Source organism: Pangasianodon hypophthalmus, chromosome 24, assembly GCF_027358585.1.
Source record: "Pangasianodon hypophthalmus isolate fPanHyp1 chromosome 24, fPanHyp1.pri, whole genome shotgun sequence".
Taxonomy (NCBI): Eukaryota; Metazoa; Chordata; class Actinopteri; order Siluriformes; family Pangasiidae; genus Pangasianodon; species Pangasianodon hypophthalmus.
The window spans coordinates 12,362,652-12,387,645 of NC_069733.1; the positions used below are offsets into that span (position 1 = coordinate 12,362,652).

General features: G+C 37.4%; 2 protein-coding genes across 2 annotated transcripts in view; both read left to right on the forward strand.

The window, feature by feature from the left end:
• The first annotated feature begins 1,033 nt into the window (after nt 1–1,033).
• Nucleotides 1,034–15,057, forward strand: fgf5 (fibroblast growth factor 5). The gene is made up of 3 exons (XM_026931594.3): nt 1,034–1,602; nt 3,777–3,880; nt 12,862–15,057. The coding sequence occupies exons 1-3, from the start codon at nt 1,416–1,418 to the stop codon at nt 13,216–13,218; spliced, it is 648 nt and encodes a 215-aa protein (XP_026787395.1). The 5' UTR covers nt 1,034–1,415; the 3' UTR covers nt 13,219–15,057.
• A 4,852-nt stretch (nt 15,058–19,909) lies between these two features.
• Nucleotides 19,910–24,994, forward strand: part of cfap299 (cilia and flagella associated protein 299) — a 57,553-nt gene continuing 52,468 nt past the window's right edge. Inside the window, exons 1-2 of the mRNA XM_026931352.3 lie at nt 19,910–20,038; nt 23,429–23,559. Coding sequence (XP_026787153.1) covers nt 19,928–20,038; nt 23,429–23,559 — 242 coding nt within the window. The 5' untranslated portion in view covers nt 19,910–19,927. The remainder of the gene's footprint in view (nt 20,039–23,428; nt 23,560–24,994) is intronic.

Genomic DNA, 24,994 nt, shown 5'->3' on the forward strand with positions numbered 1-24,994 from the left:
AATATACTCCTCAGTGGGACTTGGGGGGATTTTTTAAATAGGTGACATTGTGGGAAAAACTGTATAGATTTTTATGAATTCGAGCATATGGGACAGTGCTGGACGAATAATAAGACTGGCTACATAAATCTCAGAATGTGACAATATCCGTACAAAGTACTGAAACAGCCTTGTATGTGGTAATATGAAAGCTGGATGGAAATATGGATGAACTAAAACAGGTTATGACGGCATGGTGGCACAGTGGGTACAGTTGCCACCTCACAGCTCCAGGGTTCCTGGTCCGATCCTGGGTGTGACTTACCCTCTGTGTGGAGTGTTGTATGTTCTCCTCATGCCCACATGGCTTTCATCTTGTTTCTCCAGTTTCCTCCCACCTTCCAAAAACATGCCTTTAAGTGGATTGTGTACTCTAAATTACCCTTAGGTATGAATGAGTGTGTGTCTGTGTGTGCATGGTGCCCTTTCGATCGGCTGTGTCCCATCCAGAGTGTATTCCCAGGACAGATTCTGGATCCACTGTAACCCTGTCCAGGATAATGCAGTTACTGAAGATGAATGAATGAATAAAACAGGTACAACTTCCTTGTCCATGCCTAGGACACCACCTAGTACCACCCAGGGACCCACCAGTCACAGAGTAGAAACTTCATTGTCATTATATTATACAGGATTGCATAAGGAAATGCAGATTGTTGTACAAGATTTACGACTGGCAGACCCTGATGTAGTATACAGATTTCATAGCCCATAGAGCGAAAAAAAAGCATTAAAAAGCAAGTGGCAGCAGAGCGTACAGATGCATGCGCGTGCAGCACAACATCCAATAGCATTATGTTACTTGTGTCTTATGAGGCGCAGCGGTCAGCGGGTAGGAGAGAGATCCAGACGCGCACCGTGTCTATTTTAGACTTTCTCAGGAACTCTTAATGATCCAAAGCTCAGACCTAGAGAAAGATCAGCTCGATGAGAGACCCCGGTAGAGCGGCTCGTGCGTCTCGCGCGGTCAGGATTCCCACGCGCGCGCCCTGTGCGTCGTAAACAAGCGCGCACGTGCGTAACGGGCTAGTTTTGGGGTAAGGACGGGGTGCGTGTTTGGCTTCACGTTCAAAGTTGGTTGTGCAGTTTTGTCGATCGGGAGAGTGAGAGTGATAGAGTGAGAGTGAGTGAGTGAGAGAGAGAGAGAGAGAGAGAGAGAGAGAGCGTCCTTCAGGTCCCAAGCACGCGTAGCCCAGTGAGATCATTGGCGATATAAATATCTTCCTGCCCGCGGATCTACAGTGCTCCAACTCCTGGCTAACAGCCACCTGAACTCTGTGGCAAAAAGACAGACAAAATGCAGGACATGACTTAACCGGTGCAGAGAGGGAGAAAGAAAAGAAGAGAGAGAGAGAGAGAGAGTTGTTTGGGGAAGAATGAATGTTGCGCTCTTGCTCGCGCTTGTAGCTCAGCTGATTGGCACCGCGGCTGGTTGGTTGGAGGATCACCTGGTGGCCTCGGGGCGCCGCACTGGCACTCTGTACTGCAGGGTGGGCATCGGCTTCCACCTCCAGATCCACCCCAACGGCAGAGTGAACGGCAGTCACGAGCCCAGTCACCTCTGTAAGTACCTGATTGTGGACTTAAGCGCATTTACGCGAATTTGGAAAGCTGGGACTGTGAAATATATCATGCGTCAATAATTACTGCAGTACTGCTGGCGTGCGAGCCGGATATGACACTATGTTGTAAAATGCATGATGCTGCAAAATGCATTTCCCCCTTTGGTATTCTGTGAGCATGCTAAATTAGGCTGTATGCAAACAGATTACACAATATTCACATGAGGTCTGTAAGCAGTAATAACATGCTTTACTCCTTACTGTAAACATATCAGCGACTTTTCTTTTAATGGCAGGCTGGTGTACACTTTCAATATCTAACACATCATATCAGCTGTGGAAGGAAAATACTTCTCAATTTCAGATAAAATTGTAATAATGGTTTACCTATATGTTTGGTAAGCAATAAAAATTTAGAATATTGTTGAAAATATTAGCTTATTAAAATGAATCATATTTAATATGAATAATAATTAATAACCAAGGCAGGGGTGTAGATTTTGAATGGAGTGCTGGGAAAAGGGGGTTGAGGGGAGAAAAGTGGGACACTTGCGTCATCAGTGAGTAACATGCCCATAATGACAAGCTGCAAATAGACTTTTTACCAAACTAAACCTATAACAGAGTTGTGGACAAAACCTGCCTTAGAAAGGGCAGAGGACATGTCCCCAGTGTCCCTAATATAAACTACAGCCCTGGTGCAAAGCATATCACCACCGCAATATAATATAAATATGTAATTTTGCCCAATTTATGCAGCCCCTTTAGACTAAAACATCCATCGATGATTGCTTTATAACTCATTAATAGGCTGGAATCTTATGACAAATTTGTGGTTTGATTATTAAACACCCAGTATCACAGTTTTCAATATATCTGTGTTGTAGGTTTATCACATAAAAAAATAATCTGTCATATTGCAGTAGCAGTGCAATTATTTATGCAGAAAAATGCTCAAATGTTTTTACAATGCAAACACTCAGATGTTTCTTTCTGGTGTGTTTGGTATTGAAAAACCAGGCCAACCTACCTCATAGTAACAGTTTCCTTATGTCATTAGCTATATCAAAATGGCATAATGGTAATGTAAACTATTTCTAAATGAATAGTATATACTGTATACTTGTATATCATTGTAAAGTTTCGAGATCTGCCATAATTATTGATAAGGGGCTACATTTCTCAATATTTTACTGGACCAGTTATGCAATATAAGTTGAACAGACTTACACAGTCAAACTAAGTTTGATTTACCGCCACAATAAGAGCACAATTTTTTATTCTTCTTATGCTACAGCAATTTGCAAACAATTACAATTCTTAATTCTTTATTATGTTTTATCCATTTATAGTTATTTGCAATATTTATTATTGTGGAATATCCACAAAACAGGTTGGTTACCGTGATCACTTACGTTACAGCAGCTCTAAATCATTTCTTTACTTCTCTTTTCTCTCTCTCTTGAACTCTGTCAAATATCAAACTGCACTTCAACTAATAAATCCCCTGGCTTGATTTGCCCATGTGATTAACTTGTTAGGCCATTCCAAAGTGTGCTACTGTTCATGTGGCATTGCTTGTGTCTGTTTGTTTATTGGGAAATGCTCTATGTGAACAGCTGCAATGACTCGCATGAGAATGTAACTTGGTCAAGAACCAGAATGTCGTGCACTGAATTGCTGTTAATGGTTCCGTGTTCAGGGCACATGCCATTGTATTAAATCTGTTCGGAGGCCCAATATGTGCTGGATGAAAGGTAAACAGAAATCAAAGGGGAAAAAAAGACAAATGGTTGTTGAACAAAACACCTGGGTGATAGAACTAAACCTGAAGGATTAAGAATCTTCTGAAATATTGAATTTGGGACCTCCTGATAAAACCAGACAGTTCTGACCCCATAGAACCAAAACAGTCAGATAAAGTTACTCACTTTTATGATGAACAGATTTACTTTCCATGTGGGATGTACATTAGAACCTAAGTATTTCAGCCTTCTTCAGAAATAACAAGGTAATAGATTTTTCATATGGAACTGCACCATTGCTCTGGTATAAATGACCATCTGTATATTCATTGGTTAAGGTTATATCCAGTACCATGCTACTATAAGTCTCTCTTTCTCAGATCACTTCTCACTCATCACTCACATAAAATGAATTTGTGACGGTCTGCAGGTCTGCTGGAACTGTTTTCCATATCACAAGGAGTTATAGGAATCCGAGGAGTTTTCAGCAACCGATTTCTAGCCATGAATAAGAGAGGATGGCTTCATGCTACTGTGAGTCAATACTTCCATGTTACACGCTCACATCAACTCACAAACCTATAATATCAAATATCGAAAGGACTGTTTTCTCTTTTTTTCCATTCCATTGTTACAGTTGTCATCCTTTAACATCAGGTTTATTATTCAGTTATCCACCTTTATTATTCCATAACAACATTATAATATAGAGTATTGGGAAATGTATACTAGAATAATAGGAAATGTATGTGAGTAAGGAATGTAAGGCTGAAATTTATTTTTCCCATTTTGTTCTATTCTAGTTCTGTTACTTCTGGAAATTCTGATTTTAAACCCAGTTACAGGTATAAAAAATTAAAAAAAAAGATGCCATTTCTGTTTATTTCACTGAACTGTTAATAATGTTGTAACTACTACTAATACTTTTTTATTTACAATGAATAAGCATTCAGACAAGCATTTGAGTTTGTTATTTAATATACTTCCAATACATACGTTCACTTCATATTTACTCATAATATGCTTTGACTTCATACGTCAATGAAAAGTATTTGGACACTGTATTAATATATATATATATATATATATATATATATATATATATATATATATGTGTGTGTGTGTGTGAGTGTGTGTGTGTGTGTGTGTGTGTATGTATGTATGTATGTATGTATATATGTTACATAATAATACATCAACTTCTGGATATATTGGCTGGAAAAAAAAATGTTTTTGGGCAAACTGCACAAGTTATCATTATAAAGGATGTTGGTCCCACAAAGTAGCAATCATGGTGAAGGTGAAGGAGCTTCCTAAAGTTCTCAGGGATGACATTATTCCACTTGGATATAAGAAGATACAGAGCCATAGCAAAGACTGTAAACATGTCAGACCGACAGCTGCACCAAGAAAGTAAGAGTAAAGCAAGTCACTTGAAAAGAGTTGCAGGATGACCTGAAAACACCAGGAAGAACAGCTACACAGAGAACAATAAACAGTGAACTGCACCTCAACCACTCCATTCCTACACTTCACACAAAACTCTTTTGTTAAAAAAGAAAAAAGAGGTGCAGAGACGTGCATCTATAATCTGCACACTAGCATTTAGACAAATCAGAGCTTTATTGGAACAAAAGACAAAACAAAAACAGAACGCTTTGGCAATAGTTCAGCTTGTCGTCTTAGGAGAAAGAAAGTGTGTGTATGATTTGTGTGTATGATCATGTGCAGAATTTTTTTAAAAGATATCTTTGTTGAATGCGTGCTATTTTGTTAATAGTTATAAGTACAAAGTAAAAAAAAGCATGTAAATTAAATAACAAATGCAAAATTGTCTGATTAATTATTTCCCCTCACTGTATATAGCACTTGTCAATAATCCAAACTCTTTTTGCAATACTGTTGGAGGAAAAGGGAAAAAATGGAGTCAACCAGCTTCAAAAACGGTTTCTTTGATTAAATAAGATTAATTAATGAGAAATTGTAAATAATTGATGACACTGACCCCGGTATTTTAACTAACAAAAGTTGAAAAGTAGAATAAAGTGAGTTCAAGAAATGAATATTGGACATTAAAATAATGAATAGTGCAAATAGTTAGAAGACTTTCAGCATTAATGCATATAGAAAATGCAAAATAAATCAAATCAAATGTGCATTTCTGGCATTTACAACAAGTTTAAACAGTGCCAGCTTCAATTCAACTTCTAATCCTTATCCTTTAAAGTAATGTAACGGGTTTAACTGCTCATTCTGTCCTTGTGGGTCAAATAAATAGTATTTTGGCAGGCATTATTAATTACCAACCATCTAATTAATCATGTCTGTAGTCACACTCGATTTAAATGTCTTTTTCCATTTTTCTGATAATGTTGGATTGCTGTTACTTTCAGCATGTCACATTTTTGCAAACTCGATGGCCATCAGCCCTGCACTTCTCACTAATTGACTGCCCTTGTTGTAGACTTCACGCTTTTTACATGACATTTTACATTTATATGAAATTTTTATTTTGTGTATGAGTTTTGGAAAATCCTCTGCGGTTCAAATGAATAGTGTCCATATAGATTCCCAAAATTCATGGCTCGCACATGGAACGAGCAGGTTAAATGGAGCTTTCGCATACGTGACTTCAAATTAGTATCAGCAGCCACCTCTGAGATCAAGTTTTCCATCTCACCTCACATGAGGGCGAATGTCAGCTTTGTGAGTTTCTGCAAATCTGAGAGGTTCATGAATGATAAAGATTCGCTCAGCGCACAGCCGCACCATGTCGACTGCCGACAAGCATCTGTTTGAGCCTGAGTCCAGCTGATAAAAGTCAGAGCTCATTAGCATGCGTTAATGGGAAAGGCAGATTAGGAAAGAGTCTGGGATGCCTGATAATCGAGGGGGGGAAAAAAATCAATATGGTGAGCAAACAGAGACACACAGGTGCAGAGAGAGAGAGAGAGAGAGAGAGAGAGAGAAGAAGAAGAAGAGCATCAAGATGGCAGAATGTGTGACACTCCAGAGATCACATGCATAGATGACAAACTATAAATTGGTGTGTGTCAGAACGCAGAAAGAAAGAACAAAAGTTTTAAAATAAGTGCTAACTGATCATCTTTTGGACTGACTTTTAGATTACAGATCTTCACATACTAATACTATGCTCAATATTTCCTACACTATAAAGACATGAACTATCTAGCAAACTAATATGTGGAACTTGTGTTTCAAAGTACACTAGTTTGTGTACACTACATCATTTGTTTAATCATTCTGCAATTAATATTTTACATTTCATCTCATAAACAGCACTAATGTAAATGGCTTATCATCGGGCTAGTGTGGACGTGTCCTAAACCAGATCCTAGTTACTGTATTGGTTGGCCCCGTAAATTCAAAACACATTAACAAATCAAAAACCCAACAGCAAATCGGCAAACACGACATCACAACCAGAAAGACAACACATCAGCATTAACTCAAAATGGAAAAGGTAGGTCCTTATTGAAGGTCACATGCTTGTTGCTGATTGGACACAGTGTTTGACTATCACAAGGAAAAGTCTGGTATCTAGTTAGCCTAGATTTAGTGCAAGGTTACTTGTGTTATTAGCGTGAGGAGAAAGGAATAACATGGTTTCCTTTAGCCAGGCTTTCAGTGTTCGCATATTCATATTAATGCCATGCAAAGGTAACAGCGTAAAAAATAACATCATGTGAACGCCCTTGGTAAAGATAAGCACACATAAACGCATCAGTAGACTAATTTAGGCTCAAAGATCCTCTTACTGTAAACATCTTCCAGCTCTCCAGACTGACACGCACTGCAGCCAATCAGCAATGATTATGTCATGTTCGGTAAGGAGATAACCTTTCCATTTGGGTTTAATGTTGAGGTGTTTTTGTTTTTTCTGCTGTGCTTCCTGATTTCCTATTGCAAAAGGGAGCTTACTCTCCTCTGATTGGCTAGTAAGTAGTATTAGAGAACATCTTAACAAATGATACCTCATAGAATCACTAATCCATTTGAATTACTCTCATCATCAATGTCTGCGCTTAAAAAAAGTACTTTTATTTATGCTAAAATATTTCTCATTCTTTATATTCATCTTTTTAGCACCGATGTGCCTAAAAAGTACTCTCGTGCACAACTCTGAGTATTTATGAAACTTAGTTAGACTGCTGACAAGAGATGGAGAGAGTGGGTCAAGGGGGAATGTAAGATGGAAAAAACCTACACATAAATCTGAAGATGATCCTTTAAGCTGCTCCAGAAATCATCAGCAATTAGAGCAGCTGCAGTGGCTCCATCAGTGTTGAATTAGGTTTGATTTTCCTCAGGCCAGCTACAGTTGCAGGGGTTTATTTAATAGTCCTGTCAGCTCAGCTCTTAAACCCCAGAGCACTTCTCTCCACATACACGCCGGCCCGGCCAACACGGGTATCGGGTGACACAGTGTCTGATGTCGTTGCACTGTCTGTCATATTTAATATTTAGATGTTTTCACAGGGACAATTTATTGCTGAGATAATGGCAGGGGGAAGACAGATGTATATCACACTGCGTGACCTCTCTCCAAACCATTATGAACATAATCTTTTCAAAGGTTAAAGGGTTACCTGGATTTATAAAGAAAGCAAACAATGGGCAAGGGGCACAGGGAGTGACCAAGTGAGAAAGAGAGAGAAGTACCTCTGCTCCAGCTTAGAGAGTACAACAAGCTACTTTCAACCAAGTATTTATTCAACCAAAGTACAGTATTTATTCATTTATTGAATTTTATACCACAGCACTGTTGAATTCTCAAATCTGAAGCTGTGGATTAATAGTCAATAGCAGCACGGCTCTGACAGCAGTTCTGGCTGTAACATAAATCATAGGTTTATATTAATGTGCTTGTCCTTATAAGTTATCGTTTCTATAGTAACGACTCATTCACAGGGACTTGTATGGTGCTCCACATAATCTAAGAGTAATTAAAAAAAAAAACAATAAATAAAAAAGCATGCTTTTATTTAACAAAGATAAATGCATATCTGTGAATTTCCTTCTGGGATTAATAAAGTGATCTATCTATCTATCTATCTATCTATCTATCTATAATGGTTGATATGTTTTCTGTTAGGAGACATTTATTTAACATGAGTCTCAGATGTCTTTGTAATAGTCAGTAAGTTTTCCACCATGGGAAAGTCTTCAGGACAGAGGACTTTGTGCTTTCAGGTTTCTTGGTAACATGATAAGTTTTTTCTGTCTTATTAACTTAAAGAGAGAGAAGAACGAGAGGCTGGTGAGGGAACAGTGTTGCGTTTTATAGCTGCTATTATTGATAACAGGGACTAACTTTTCTCACAGACATTCCATAACGTTAAATATAACTATCGATGGTTAAAAAGTATGACATGTCCTTGATTAATAAATTTTAATTGTTGGAAATTCACTGTGGTCTAAGCGGAATAAAACACTGTTATTAGAAAAATAATCCACTTAATGGTGGTAACAGCAACTCCACTTCACATTGGGCCAAATCCCATCACCGCTTCATGTATTATTTTCCTATCACAGCACACCCGTGTGTGTGTGTTATTCCTTACTTAAATGACATATGACAAACTCTGGGAAAGGTGCCTTAAAATGGAGTTTAAATGAATATGCAAAGATAGAATCTAACGAGAGGATTCTATCTACAATAACTCAGCACAGTAACACTACACTAACGATGATTATGCTGAAAGATGGGAGACACCATGGTACTGCGAGGGAAAAGCATGAACGGTGTATGTGCTACACTCCCAGCTAAAAACATCTACTGGTTTGGATTCAATTGATTCAATTTTCTTTAGGTTTTTTTATTTGTTTGTTTTTAACTAAAAATGCTATAACACTTTACTTAAGGGTGGTGTTTATAGGGTTACATGAGACCTACATAAGCCTTTTGTGATAACTTAGACAAACTTACATAACTATTTATGAAAGGCTTTCCAACTGACATGAGGTGTCATAACGTCAGCTTTGGTTAGATTTGAATTTGAAAATGAAGATGAAGAAGCTTGAGTCCAGTGCCATAGTTTTTTTGTTAACATTTGACATTTTCAAGGATGACTGACATTAGAACAGTGTTATGACATAGTAACCCTCATCTGGCAAGCTATAAGCATCATAATTATGCAACACTGACATAGCAGACGTCCACTGAGCTACAATACACTGAGCTACAAGGTCTGCTCAGAAGGTCTCATAACAACCTTATGTCAAAAAAAACCTCTGTTGCTTTTCTTGGGTCTTTATGAACATGTTTTATGTAAATCTATACTTAATGGTATAAGCAATTATCTTACTGTTATAAGCAAAAATCTTTGGACTACAGCACTGATGGGTCAGGTGTCGATTCATTTTCTATAACAACAGCTCTGACAGTCGTGTCACCTGTAATTCAAATCAGTTTTATATTAACATGTTCATTCTAGTACATTGTAGTTTCAATAGTAACAACTCATTCTCTGTGGCAGTTGCTCCACGTAAGCTTAGTCTAATAATAAACTGATTCATAAATATGTTGTTATTTAACAAAGAAAACCTCTATTCATTAATATGGTGAAGATTTCTGTGAGGAGACATTTATTTAACAATTATAGAAGGAGTCTCCAGCATCAGAGTTACATCCAGAGTGCTATGGCAACTCACAGCAATGTACGTGCCTCCCGGACGTTATGGCCAGTCAATCTGTAATTGGCATCATTTTCTGCTATGCTGCGCTCTTCAGTAAACCAGAACAAGTTTTATTTTTCCAGTGATTGGGGTTACTCAAGGCTCGATAGTGGGGAATGACTATCCTTGGGCACACAATATAGTTTCCCACCAGCTGTATTTTTAGGAATGGGAGATGCAAACTCCTGATTATTAGTACACATGAAAATAATTCATACTCAAAGGCTAGATGTTACATTAAATACATATATGAGATAGGAGAATTACATTCCTCGGAAGGAAATTACCCAAAAGTTGCCACAGTTCCTGGGGTACACCTTTCCAACTTTTGTCTTCTCCTTTTTTTTTCTTTCTCTACCTTTGGTTTCCTTCCCCCTTTAATCTCCCTCTCTGAGAAGTGGCTTTGATAGTCCATAAAAATCTAATATAGTTCATAATAAACTTTATATATTGCAGAATAAAAGATTGCATACAAAGCATCATCACAAATCAGAAGACGTATTTTATCTTTATAGATTTTGTGAAAGATGGGGAAAGAGAACCCAGCAGACATGTCAGGTATATCAACATTTTCCTAAGATGTGTTGGCGAATTGTTAAAGGAAAGAATGCATATGACTAAAATTACACTCTAATTACACTTATCATGGAGTACAAACCAAACTTTCATGGCTGCTGCCACACTGAGAGCGCAGAGCTAACAGAAAATGTTGTGTATCTTATGCAGTTTAAAAAAAAAAAAGCTTCTCTAATTATTTCACGAGGTCAGTCAGCTGTTAGAACCGGAAAAGCCAGTGCTTAAGAAAAGCATGTAATAACTGCTTACGAAAAAAGTGACGTTTTCAGGCAGATGGCATTTTTTAATTGTATAAATAAATTCATAATAAAATGAATACTTCATGAGTGTGTATAGAGTTTCACTCTGAAAGAACTATGAATGAATATTATCACTATAAACTGTGTGTAATATGTAATATGTAATGTAAAATTTTGAGCTCCTGTTTCAAAAAACTCAGATCAAAATGTCAAGGCTACATTTGTGAAACCTTACCCAAGTGGAAATGCTGGCACAGTGGGTATGTAAAGATTGCCTGAAATAAGACACAGAGAGCATCTGTCTTTCTGGTAGATAATGTTATTTTATGGACTAATGAGGTTTCAAGCCTGCACAACCGAAGCCCTTAGAGCTTGTCACTACTTTGAAGGCCTTGGATAGGAAAGTCATTTCCAGAACTGTGCTACAGATAAAAGTAAAAGATAATTATTGTGCAAGTCTCAAATGCTCGTTTGTGCAGCTTGGTGGATATAATCTCCTCGCTGCTTTTCATTAGCTTGTTTTATGTGGGGCTAACTCAATCAAGCCATGAAGCGCTCAGGCTGCAGCAGCTGCTAATGTGGCAGATGATAATATGTGTGCATGGTAAATACTGACTGTATACACATTGCATTCTAGCTTTGTCACATTGATAAAGATGATGATTACTGAGATACTAGATACTTAGAAGTGTAACGTGGTGAGTAGAAACAGGACGCAAGTGCTCAGTGTAATAATCATTGGGGCAAGCCATGAATTGTAGTCAGAATACAGTGCAGGGGTCAAGACTCAGGCAGACAGGGTTATCACAGATAGTGAACAGGTAAAGTTCATACCAAGAAACACTACACATGGAACAGGGAACTTGAACTAAACAAACAAGGACTGGACTAAATTAAACAAAAGCACAATAAGACTTTGCAATGCAAAGAAACAGCAGAGTAGACGGACAAACTAATCATAGACTAACACAGAACAGCTAAACACCATAGGGCAACAAACCAATGACAGCACAGAGGTGGAGACAGCATTAGGAGAAAAACCAAAACAAACACAAGTGCATGGCATTCATCACCAAGGGAATCATGATGTGAAGGGGGAAACTGTAACAAGAACGATTGAAATTATATAAAGTATTAATGTATAGCAATTTAGCACCTATTTTTAGGTAGACTCTTGCATATTATTATTATTATTGGTGGCAGTGGTGGTGGTAGATTTACTTGTTAAAAAGTTGTGGTAGATGTGTTAGCGTTTGGTAGTTTATAAATTAAAATGTAAATACAATACAAAAAAGCTTTTACAAATTTTCGAGCAAATTTCAAAGGATACATCTTATTTCATTGGCTTATTTTTTTTCTTTTAGTGGTTTAGTTTTTGCTGACAAAAACAAAATATTAATTAAATAAGATTACAGATCTTAGGAGTTTTTGGGGCATGAATATTATTATATCTTAGTCTTTAAAGAAGGAAAAGAGCAAGTTGATTGTTTGGACTTTATGTAGATGTATGTAGAGGTCCCAACTGAATTCTGCTGCTGCTGCTTTTCAAATGTGACTTTCAGAACTTTTTTCAGAGATTGAGATCTTGTATTACTGTAACCTTCATCTTAGCCTTAGACATTGTTATTGGCTAATTACAATATATTAGCATTGCTCTTACATGACCAAATCAGTAAGAGGTTATTGGAAATTTTTAACAAGGGGCCTGGAACAATTGTTAGCATAAAATGTGGTTATCTACTTAGAGAATTACAGGAGAATAATAGCTCAGGTAACCTTACACTACAGAAACATCATCACTGTCCCAGATGTGCTCCAGATGATCCCACATTCGTTCTCAGTCTGTTTTCATTACGGTGTTAGATGCCAAAGTTTGACCCTTTGTGCCACATGATTCACTGCTAGTTCCTCAATGGCCTTAAGACTTGCATGCTTGTAAGATTCATCTCAGAGTTGCACTGATTGCACTGAACTAAATGGATTTGTTAATTGTTTCTGCAGGAGACGTTCACTGATGACTGCAAGTTCAGAGAGCGGTTTCAAGAGAACAGCTACAATACATACGCATCAGTGATACACAAGAATCACCGGACTGGGAGAGAGTGGTTTGTGGCACTCAACAAAAGAGGAAAGGCCAAAATGGGCTCCAGTCCAAGAGTGAAGTCTCAGCATGTGTCTACACACTTTCTACCCAGGATGAACCTGTACACGAAACTGGAACAGGGCTTTACGATAACAGACAAAGAGCAGGACAGGACTCAGGCTCTACCAAAACCTCGGGCCCCTAAAGTCACCATTAACACCGGGCAGAAACAAACTCGGACTGTCAAGTACTGGCCAAAATTTAGGTTTGGGTAGACCAGCATTGTCTTAAACTTGGAGAAAACTTGAAAACAAGACAGCAGTTGTTTATGAAGCAGTTTTCTCATCCGACTGTCAGCATTCCATTCAACAAGTGACTCAGCCAAAAAGGGCTGTGAAGTCCACGTTTAAATGTTTATGAGGCTGAACTTGAACTTATTGACATGGAGGTATCACAACGCTAATACCTCTGCAAGAGCATTTATATAAGTTCCTTAATAGTTTTTGTGAATCTATTTATACACTGTATTTATGCTAATGTATATGTACAATTTTCTATATGTGCAAATGTCTATTAATTGAAAGTGTATGATGAGAACTTAGGGATAGTTGAAATATAGTTTTACAAAGCAAACAATACTATTCAGAATGTGCCTTATTCAGGACAGTGAGGATAATCAAATACAGTTTTGTGGCCAAAAAAAAAACCTGGCACCCTTGCACTTTTTGCAAATAATTCATATTATGTTTTATTTTATATTTTATATCGATTAGTCAACGTCCTCTATTCTTTTTTTCCACTGTTAATATTAAAAAACAATTGCTTTATGTAATGTTTTTTAAATGTAAATTAAAAACAGGCACTAGCAAAATGATTGAAAGATACTTTGCCTCAAACTGCATTTTCAGTCATCTACATAGGTTTTCTTCTAGATAACCTTTTACATTTATTGCTTCCCACTTAAGAACAGTCCTGAATTTTGTCTTCAATCATTCTGTGGTGTTTGAGATCACTGTAGTACTAGAAGACCTATGAGACATTAGTTTTAACAATGTAGCCCTGATTTAATGAGTTTAAGGTAAGACGTAGCACTGGAACCCTAAAACATTGCTGATCTGTTTGAATATACAGGAATGAATGAATACTGAATACTGAATATTTTGTGTTTTGTGGTTGAATACTCAACAGTCCAGAGTTACAATTTGGTCTTATATATACACAGGGCATGGTACCAGAATCATTTGGATATGTTCAAGTATGTTATGGAAAATTGCAGTCTTACGGTTGTCATATATCCCAGGGAAAGTGTCAGTACAACATGCATGTACTAAGTAAAGTTTGTAGTAAAAACTAAAATATATTTCTTCAGCTGTGTCACAAAAACTCACATAAACACTTTCAAACACCTTGACCCTCCCTCAAGCTTGACTCCCTCATTATATGCATTTATTATGAAGAGAAAACATAAGACAAAAAAACTCGGTGAAGTAGCTAGCCAGCTCAGTCTTTATCTATATCAAAATCCGCATCCTATTCAGTATATAGTGCAGTATTTTATTTTATTTTTAACATTTTCATGTCTGAAAGTGCAGCGAATATCCAGTGGTAGGTTAGGGTCCAAATTATGCACTCTGTGGGGTTGCAGGTCACCCAGTGTGCACATGGCATTTTGTAGGGAATAGGGAGTACAGAGCCATTTTGTGTTGTGTTGTGTTATGTTATGTTATGTAGAATGCAGTTTATAGTTATACAGTTATAAACTTCTACTAAAATGGCAATAATATTGTCCTGGACCATTTAGGATTTCTTGTGGAATAACCAATAATTTAGCAAATTATTCAGCCTTTTCATATTGTTCTACTGCAAAATATACAGCATGTGTATATTTATTCCATGATATCATCAAATAGCTGCTGAGTTTTCTCTTCCAAAAATTATGAATGAATGATTGAGAATGAATAAATTAATTCCAAACAATTCATCCAGTCATTCATTCATTCATTCACTGAACACTAGGTGTGAGGCAGGAATACACATTTTACATACATATTAAAATTATGTAGAATATGTAAAAGTATAAAATGTCAGACATTAGCCTTTTTTTTTTTTTTTTTTAAATATTGTATTTGTAAAGATAGAGATGTACTTTTACCATCTTACCTCCCCTTCTGTTTTCCCCACACTTTTTTCTTTGGCTGAATATCAAATGACAATCAAATGTAGTGCAAAGTGGGGTGGTTATGTTTTGTTGTAGCCGAGGTAGAACACTAGAAGCATAGGTCTAATATTGTTTTGAAAATAGAATATTCCACACACCATAATGTAATAATTTCCTATTGAATCTTGCTTTCCTTTTTAAATACATTATTTGCGTGAGGTGTAGAAGTGTTTCCTTAGGAGCGGCTTGGGTCTGGCCCAAAACAGTATTTTCTCCTTGAGAATTTGACTCCATGTATCTAACTGATGACCCCTTCTGTAGCCCATTAAAGATAATGTTATATTGTACCTAAATTCTTCTCTTGAACTAAGACACATGTTTAATAAGAAGGAACTGCTGTGACTGGTTAATGTCAGATGATATTTGACATCCTCTTTTGCAATTGTTATGTTGTAAGCAGGATACTATATAAAGTGTGTTGGTAGTGGCCTACCTACCATAATATATATGCTAACAGATATAATAACAGACCATTAAACTTCCACCTGTTACAGAACGCTAGTGCATTCCACTATGCGAGGACAAACATGCTTATAGCAGTGTTTCATGTTCAGAGAATACATAATATGATCCATATCAATAGTATGATCCATACCAAAGCATACCTCATACTGTTTCTCTAAACATGTGTGCTTAAAAGGCATTCTAAATATTTACCCAAGTCTACAGGTGTAAAGCAACCTTTACTTTTACTTTACTTTCACCATTACTGAGTAGAACTGCTAACATCTACTGACTTTTAGAGAGCATACTGGCATAAAAAACCTGCTTACTAACATTGCAAAAGCATCATTATTAGCCAATACCAGCAACATTATGAGTGAAGGCAGTAGCTTCAGTGAAACAATTCCAGAAATGTTGTTTCAATTCTACACTTCATCTTTATACAATAATTGTGGTATGTGCTTGGTGCCCTGTGAAGGACTGGGATCACATCCTGGGTGTATCTCTGCCTTGCGCCCAGTGTTCCAAGGAGGCTCCGGATCTACCATAACCCTGACCAGGATCAAGTGCCTACTGATGGTGAATGAATGAACGGATTTATTGAAATTGTTGGATCAGAAAACACAAATAAAATGAGCTAAATAATTCCTTTATAAATAAAAAAAATGTCTATCAAGCCAGAAACAATCTATTTGGTGGAACAGTTTCAAATGTTTAAAACAACACAAGACATGATGAATCTTCTTGATAAATAATAGACATTTTAACCATTTAACCATTTAGCAAACTGCTGCTGTTTGACGTCTCAGATGATTAGACAACATGTCGTATGTGTCAATTTACAAACTATTTGAAAAGACTAGAACTTTGGTCTTATGTGACCATACTTTTGAGTGGTAATAAAGGACCAGAGGTGGGTTTTGCAGAAAAGAACCATGTCCAGAAGTGTAACTGCAGACGTGATGTTACACAGCTGTTGTTTACTTTTAAAAGGCCATGGGAAACTTGTAGGGGACACATGTCATTATGGGTTCTGTCCAGTTCTGGGACATTTTAGAATGTAATCAGGCTGTCTTTGCTGAGAAGCTAAAACTTGGGTTGTTGTTGGACTGTCAGGCAAGACAATGATCCAAAACATTCCTCCAGACATGCACAAAAATGGCTCTGAATTAAGCATCTGCGATGATTATTCTAGTCCCTTGAATGAAACAATAAAAAAAAACGGTGAAGTATAGTAATGAGAGCATATTGGTTGTCATAGGAAACATTTGGTTAAAATTATCCAGCATTTGAGGAAGCATTTATTTCGAATTTGGCAGATACTTGAGGCATCAGTTTCTATTCAACTAAAGGACGGGATTAGTCAAACAAGTCAAACTTTGTGATTTTGAATGTGGCTTTGATATTTAGCACTGCGCATGTTGGTACTAGATTCTATGCACAATGACAGTAAGAATCAGGCCATCAACAAATAGATGGCTACGACAAGGCAAATCCCATCCAATATCAACACTGATGTGCAGAATTCACCACTTTCCAATGGCCGCAGCATCAGCAAACCTGGATTTGAGGAGTGGAAAAATGTTCCCTGGACGAACATATCTAGTTTCCCTCTGTATCAGGCTAAAGAAAGGATCAGAATGTGGCCCAACAACATCTGGACCAAGCTCCATGGAGCCCTGCTGTTTGGTGTGAACAGTGCAGGTCAGTGTAAACATCTGAGTATTGTTATTAAGTTCATAATTTTATAGCTATCATTTGATCATTCCAGCATAATAATGCACCAAATCACAAGGCATATATTATCTTCAGATGGTCCAGGAACATAACAGTGAGTTTTTGGTGAACAGTGCTCAGACTGTGTAACCCCGCTGAGCAACTTTGGGACCTTTGTGATGAATATGAACCTGCAGTTGTCCAGTTTGCAGCAAATAACTGCTATTGTCACCTGCTAACTGCTGAGTTTTTTTTTTTTTTTCCCTTGAGACCGAGATATGACCAATACCACATAAAGCAGTATTTATGCCTCTTCTATCGCAAACTCTGGGACAACCTAACAGTTTGAAAACCACTAGAGGGCACAAGTGACTAACTAAAATGGCCTGAGAACCTGGTGTGTTCAGATGAGATTTGGTAAATACAGCTACCTAGTCCTATCATTGTTTAACCATTATTAAACATCATTTAGAGTTGCAGACCTTACCTGATCCACAATAATACTGACTGGTAGTCTCTGGAATTCATACAGCCGTGATTAAAGAGCAGACATTTATATTTTGCTGATAATTTATTCATTTATTCATCTTCATTTTCAGTAGCTTTTAAACACTAGAGCTGAGTATGTTGAAACTAAGATGAATTTGATGTACTGCAGTAAATGCACTGTATAGCTTATTGTGTCTTTCGGTTTACAGTGCTTTTTGAAATACGTGGGCTTGTGCAAGAAGAAAAGCCTTGTGCTCTCTTGAATCACTAGCTAGGGCTACAAGAATGTAGGAAAAAACACAGAGATGTACATGACTGTCAAAACTGTTTATTGGCATATTGTGCAGAGCTAGATGCTATTTAGAATAAACACATACTGGCTGTTCTTATTTTCTTGGAAAATTAATTTTGGATTGATTTATACTGTATCTCAGATTAATTTAAAAAATGTATTGTATAATATTTGTTCATTCTGAAGAGGTTTACATTGGATCTGCAGGGAACACTGGGCAAAAGGCAGAAATGCAACCTGGATGGGACGCTAGTCCATCACAGTGTATTGATAATGTAATGTTGTAATATAATGTCTCTTGAAAGGCAAGTAGATTCAAATGACCTTCTAAATGGCTTCACAATTCATTTTATGAGCTTTTACAGAAAATTCAGCAAATAAAAATCAATGTGAGTTGCAAAAAAGTTAAAGAAATCAAATCAAAAATTAATACAGAAATTAATTTGAGCTACTCCAGTCCTGAAACAAGGGAAGGACAGACTCTGGACATGTGCTGTACTGTCGTTATTTATATTTTTTAATAAACCACAGAGCTGACTTTTTCCTCTAAGCATGTAGTCCTGTACACTCTTACTTAGGTGACACAATGCATTCTGAATACTTTCCTCTAATTCCAGTCATGTTCTATAGCATAGTTCAGCACAAGTTTATACCAAATTTGAGTCATTTACAATCCTCAGTATACCACTGAGGAAGAACATATGAGCACCTTCAACATTCCCCACATATGCACATGACACAGGCCTACAATCTTGCTTAGAAGCCTGACCCGTAGAAATGTCCACTGAGCCTTTGATTTTTCAACCCTATGGGTGCAGGGGCAGCAACTGTAACCTGATCTTACACAAAATTAATAAGAACTATAATGAGCAATAGTGACTTCACTGGATGTCATAAGAATGAAGTGGTAAGAAAAGCTACAACCACAAACAGTTTTAATCTTAACCGTTTGTAACCTGAATATGCACTGACTCATACAAATTTCCACATCAGGAGTAAGACCAGCATTATTCATAAATGACAACCCTGTTACTTGTTACTGTCAACCATGTTATTGTCGACTCTGTTACTCAATCAGTAGAAAGGGTGTACACTATTAAAGGTAGATCAATTGATTCTTTTCTGTTTCCACTATTCCTATGTTAGATTGCTTATTAATATGACACTGAATGTTGCTAGAACATGGTGAAAAGCAGCCTTTCTGTTTTTAGGAGCTAAATGCGAAACCTGACTGTTATCAGCTAATGTTTGCGGTCATTCAATTTTTTTCTCCTATATTAAACTCCATTGTAATGTCCCCCTGTGATGTCAGAGCGGCACACATCTGCTAACGTCCCACAGGAAAGACCAACGCCAGCCAACAAATTAGCAACAGAATCACTAAGAACATAAATACTTCAGTATAAACATATTTAATGTATTTCAGCATGGAGTTTTCCTTTAAGAAATCAATCTACTGTATGTCAGATATACTTAATCATGAACTATAGAATAAAACATAATGGCACAAACTATAAATTAAAGAATAATTTACCAGCTTTGGCACAGGCATATTAAGCCAGATGCAAAGTAATACAAAAGGAAAAAAAACAAACAAACAAACAAATAAAATTAATTTATATTGATATCATTGCCTTACGTTTTATATATATATATACATACATATATATAAAAGAAAGAATGGGGGTGAAAACTTTTGCACCATTATGTAAATAGTTTAATCAATTGTTACATTAAATGTAATGTGCTGTCCTCGTGCTTAAAGGGACCAAACCGGTCACGTGACCCCGTTGCTATGGAAATCACGTATCCCGTCGCAAACAAAATGGAGAAAGACGGCGCTAGGACGGATTTAGACGGAACTGTAAACGAATTTCTTACTTACGATGAGTATTTAGACTCTAAGATAACGCCGTTAGACCTTTATTACCTTGAGGTAATTTTAAACCCTTCAGTTTTGTTTAATTTTCTTCCTTAGCCCAAGAAGTTGACTAATTTCTCGGTGTGAGTTAACGTTTTCTCGCTTTCTCCTACGCCGTGTAGCGAAGTTACAACGCCAATATGGCGTTCTTGTTTACCGAGTTAGCAAAAAAGCAAAGATGGTAACAGTGAATGCAGTGCTAACTGTTAGCTCAGTACTTGGTCCTCAGTGTTGGTAAGTGTGGCTGTAGTTGGCTCGAATGCAATTGAACTACAGTGGTTGTTAATTGAGCAGGGCATTAGCAGGTTTTGACACTAGATGGCGCCACGAAAGTGTTAAAACGTCAATTCTGACACGTGCGTAAAAGGAAGTGCGGAAATCTGGCATATGACCATATATGGTGTCCAGCGTATGACATATAATGGTGTATGGATTTCACTTATATAGCCATGTGTGGCCTCCAGTATATGATGCGAATGTCACTTATATGTGACATACTGTATATAGCAAGTATTCACTTTTAAATATATATTTACATGATGCTATATTCACATATGGGCTTAGATATAGAAATATATGTGGAAAAATGCATGGTGATTATATATAATATAAAAATATACTCAGGCTCTAACCAACATCAGTATGTTCCCTGTTTACACTTTTATTGTGGCATATTTTATTACACACCCTGAATATAAATTCAGTATGAGTTGCGCAATAAACATTAGCTAATCAGCTAGAGGTAAATCAATTTATTGTACTCAAGTGTCGCTAAATATAAATATGACAAAATATTATTAATATAATAAATATAATATAATAATAAAAAAGAACGTCTCTCCTCCATCCTGTGTGCGTGGAGTTTGTATGATCTTCCCATGCTTTTGGGGTTTCCTCCAGGAACTCCGTTTTCCTCCCCCTGTCCAAAGTCATGTTTTGTAGGCTTATTGGCAGTTCCAAATTGTCCGTAGAGTGTGAACAGGTGTGTGTGTGTGTGTGCACGATTGTGCCCTGCAATGGGTTGGCACCCCATCCAGGGTGTCCCCTGCCTTGTGCCCCAAGTTGCCTGGGAAAGGCTCCAGGCTCCCCGCGACCCTGTATAGGATAAGCAGTACAGAAAATGGATGGATGGATGGAATAAAAAAGGCTGAGTAATATGTCCAAGCATTAACACAAATTGGATTATTAAGTTAGTGTAATTGTCTGAGTTACAAAAAAATTAAAACAGAAATTTAAACCAAACTTTACAAATTTTGTTTAAAAATAATCAAGATTGCATTGATGCAATCAGTTAATCCTGGGTTTAGTTTTATAGTAAAGTGAGACTAACTTTAATCCTGTTACTCCGTTACTTTAAATTTAAATAGAGGATTCAGTTTACTTACGTCTGGGGTGGTTTCCAAAATAGCAGAACAAAGGAATTCCTTAAAGTTTGTATGATGTTTTCACTCAAACGGAAAGAGAACAAAGTATCTATAGTGACTGATTCTAAGAGTAATATTTTTGCTATTTACATCTTCAGACCAGCAAATCCATCATGGCAGGCAATCAGAATTAATCCCAGGTCAATCTTTTAATCAGAGGTTAAGGTTTTAATTGCTGATTTGTTAAGCCGTATTAAAAAAATATGTGGTGGAACACAACTTGGATAATAATAAATCTTAGACCAACATATCCTCTAATTGTTTAATCTAACCCTTGACACCAGTTCACCCTAAACAAAAGCGTTTATAAATGCTAACTAGGATCATAATTCAGGGTTGAAAAAATGTAATATATAAGAGAACTGCTTTCTGTAACATGTAGAAGGTAATGTTCTTCAAGTTTTGTATGTTAGCCAGTGATATTATTCCTTGACGTAAGCTCATGCATCACTGTAGTCTTGTATACTGTATTGCATAATCTAACAATATCATTACATTTGTGATATCAGGTCACAGCCTAGTACTTTCCCTTGCTCTGTCACTGTATCTACTTCATCCAGAATGAATCAGCGACAGCAGTCAACCTAAACAAGTATCAGTATTTTGGGTCTTTTTAAAGAACTTGTGTTGCAGGTACTTCTGCCTGGTATGAATCCTTGGAAGGTACTGCTTGGGCCCCCCAAGGACCCAAGTCAGATTTCCAAATAACATTTTTCCATCTGACTGCTTGCTTACTTGGGATTTGTTAATGTGGTGCTCAGGAGATGAGGTTTATAAATAATTCAAACATTAGGTGGAGGAATTGTCTGCAATAGTGAACTCATTATGTGTTTTGTTAACTATGATTACCCCAAGGGGACGGTTTCAGACACATGTTAGGGATCATTTTTCATTGGCCAGGGCTCATTTTGGGTTACAGGAATGTGTTTGTCCTAAACTATATGGTTTCACATATTCTCACCAGTGACTTTACTGCTGTCATTCCAAGACATAGCTTCTTAACTGATGTCAAATTAGCAAGGCAACTCACAGGTTTATATTAACGCACTTGCTGTAATACATTATTGTTTCTATAGTAACAGCTCATAGAGGAGGTTGTGTGGTGGATGCTCCACAATCTACAGCTAATAATAAGCATATTAAAAACATTTTGTTATTTAACAAAGTAAATGTTGTTGAAGCTTTCTGTGAGGAGATGTTTATTTAGCGTTTATGGATTTTTTTTTTTTTTTCCGAGAGCCAAATGGCTCTTCATCTTAGCAACATTTGCATTATAGGATGAATGTACTCTCACCTTCAAGGGTATGAAAGCTATCACGTGCCTTTTACATTGAGTCTGCAGCTTGTCACCATATTTTCTCATTACAAATCAATCAGTTCCTCATAATGAGGGTAAATATTTCGCTCCAGCACATGATAAATCAGATGCCAAATTTGCTTCTGAAGTAGGAAAGATGGACCCTGCCACCTACCTTTCCACTAAACACATGGCCTGCTGCACTCACTAGTTTATAGTTTCTTCAAATTTTTAAATGATCACAGAAGACTTTGTGGAGAGAAGAAGTCACAGAATGTGCCACCCCAAAATGCTTGAAACAATTTTGCTGTCTTTAGATTCAAATTAACAGTTTCCACTTTTTCCCACATTGCTGCTGTTTCCTAACCAGCCGGGCTTTGCCAACTCATTTCCCCATGGCCACATAAAAGCAGCCCTTTTGTTTGAAGGCCCAAGGAATCTTCCTCAGTCATGTGGCTATTGCACGATCCATGGCTCACTGACATGTGGCAGAAATCCTTGATCCAGAAAGCCATGGTGCATCTTAAGGATGGCATTTTAGCACCAAACTACACCAAACTAGCCCCAAACTACACATACTGTGAAGTTTGTAATGCGTTGACTTGGTCACTGTTATTCATAGAGTTGTAAGCACCCCCTACTGGTCTGTGCAGAACTCACCAGATCTGATTATTGCTCTTTCAGGATGAGAAGTTGGCTCGCCAGGTGGTGGAGCTGGGCCTCAGGGGCACTGGCGAGGTCTGGAAGAGAGAGGAATTCGAGAGCAGGAAAGCAGCTGCTCAGGCCTCCAGGCTCTCCAAAAGGAGCGAGCAGAAGTAAGTTAATGTGTGTTGACTGCAGAGAGGGATGATCTTCACACCATTGTGTGACCTTGAGAGTGCACGTTTGCCAATGTGTTTTCCAGTAAGCTCACAAGTAACATGTTTATTCTACATTTCAAGGACAATGGGCTGTGTAACAACATTATGTCAGCAAAGTGTGTATGTTAGGCCCATTTTAGGTATAATTCTGGATGTTGAGAGTAACATTAAGGTGGAAATCTGTCTGCTGCTAGTGGAAAATAAAAAGAAAAACAGAAAATAATGCATCTACAGTCCTGTTTGTTTAAATTTGGGTCAGGGCAGAACATTTTACTATCAGCTGGAATGACAGGACAAATTTAAAGAGAGTTTACATCAGTTTGTGTCGTACTATATGAAGGCATTTGGCCAAAATGTCACCGGATGAGCCTCATGTGTGATATTCTAGGACTATGTTGCCTGGACTGGGATAAGAGTAAAAGCAGTGCTTTCTGTGTGTTTGTGGGAGTTTTGGGATGCCGTAAACTTGGACTCGCACTCTGCGATGATTGCATAGTTGGTGTGGTCGGTCTTCAGGAAACATTTTTGGAGCACTATATTTGTGTTTTCTCTGGCTGCTTGCGGCCAGCTCCCCTGCCTAAACCACCTGTAGACGTGTCTCTTTGGCATTCGACCCTACTAAAACATGGTTAGACATTCTTGGTTTCAGCTTAAGTAAAGTAATACATCAAAATCAAAATGCTGATTGAAAAAAAAACAGTTGCTGAAAATAAAGTCAAAAGCAGAAGAAAAGCAACCAAAGAGCTCCTTTATATTGTAGGCTTATCTATGGTCTGACCTTGATCTGATGTGTAAATCATTCGAACTTGGAAGACACCTTAAATATCATAATTGTTGCTACAGTGGCTTTGTCTTTAGCCCAACATAATCATATTTTAGTTTTACAGTAGGAAGGTTTGCATCAAAAGCTATTTTGAATCTTTTATCTATGGAGTCCAACATGACCACTGAAACCATATTGTTATACTGTTAAGGCTAATTGAACACACCTAATTAGAGATTTGGAGCTGCACAGAGAATGACTGTCACATGTGGTCATCAACTGCCTTGTGGACCGTTAAAGAGAGTGGTGCAGTAGCCTGTGTACTAACTCTGTGTGTACTAACTTTGTATTTGTGTAAGTGCTAATAGTTCCAAAACTGCTAAATGGGGCAGAATAATGATTTACAGCTCTACTCTGACATTTATATGAACATCATGTTGAACACAATATGTTGCATTACATACAGTCTCAATATTATCTGACACGGTGAACAGTGTATCATATTGTTTGCCAGACAGCAGAATTAAGCTGTGCATAAGCAAGTTTTATGAGTCGGCCACTAGCAGGACATTTTCATCACATTCGGCTTTTCCAAGAGCTGCTGTTTTCACGAGTGCTGTTTCTCTC

Bases quoted from the DNA above. Each gene is read 5' to 3' on its own strand.
- fgf5 (XM_026931594.3), top strand. From the start codon at position 1,416: ATGAATGTTGCGCTCTTGCTCGCGCTTGTAGCTCAGCTGATTGGCACC. The intron at 1,603-3,776 runs GTAAGTACCTGA...GACGGTCTGCAG, and splicing joins TCACGAGCCCAGTCACCTCT to GTCTGCTGGAACTGTTTTCC. The intron at 3,881-12,861 runs GTGAGTCAATAC...TTGTTTCTGCAG, and splicing joins GAGGATGGCTTCATGCTACT to GAGACGTTCACTGATGACTG.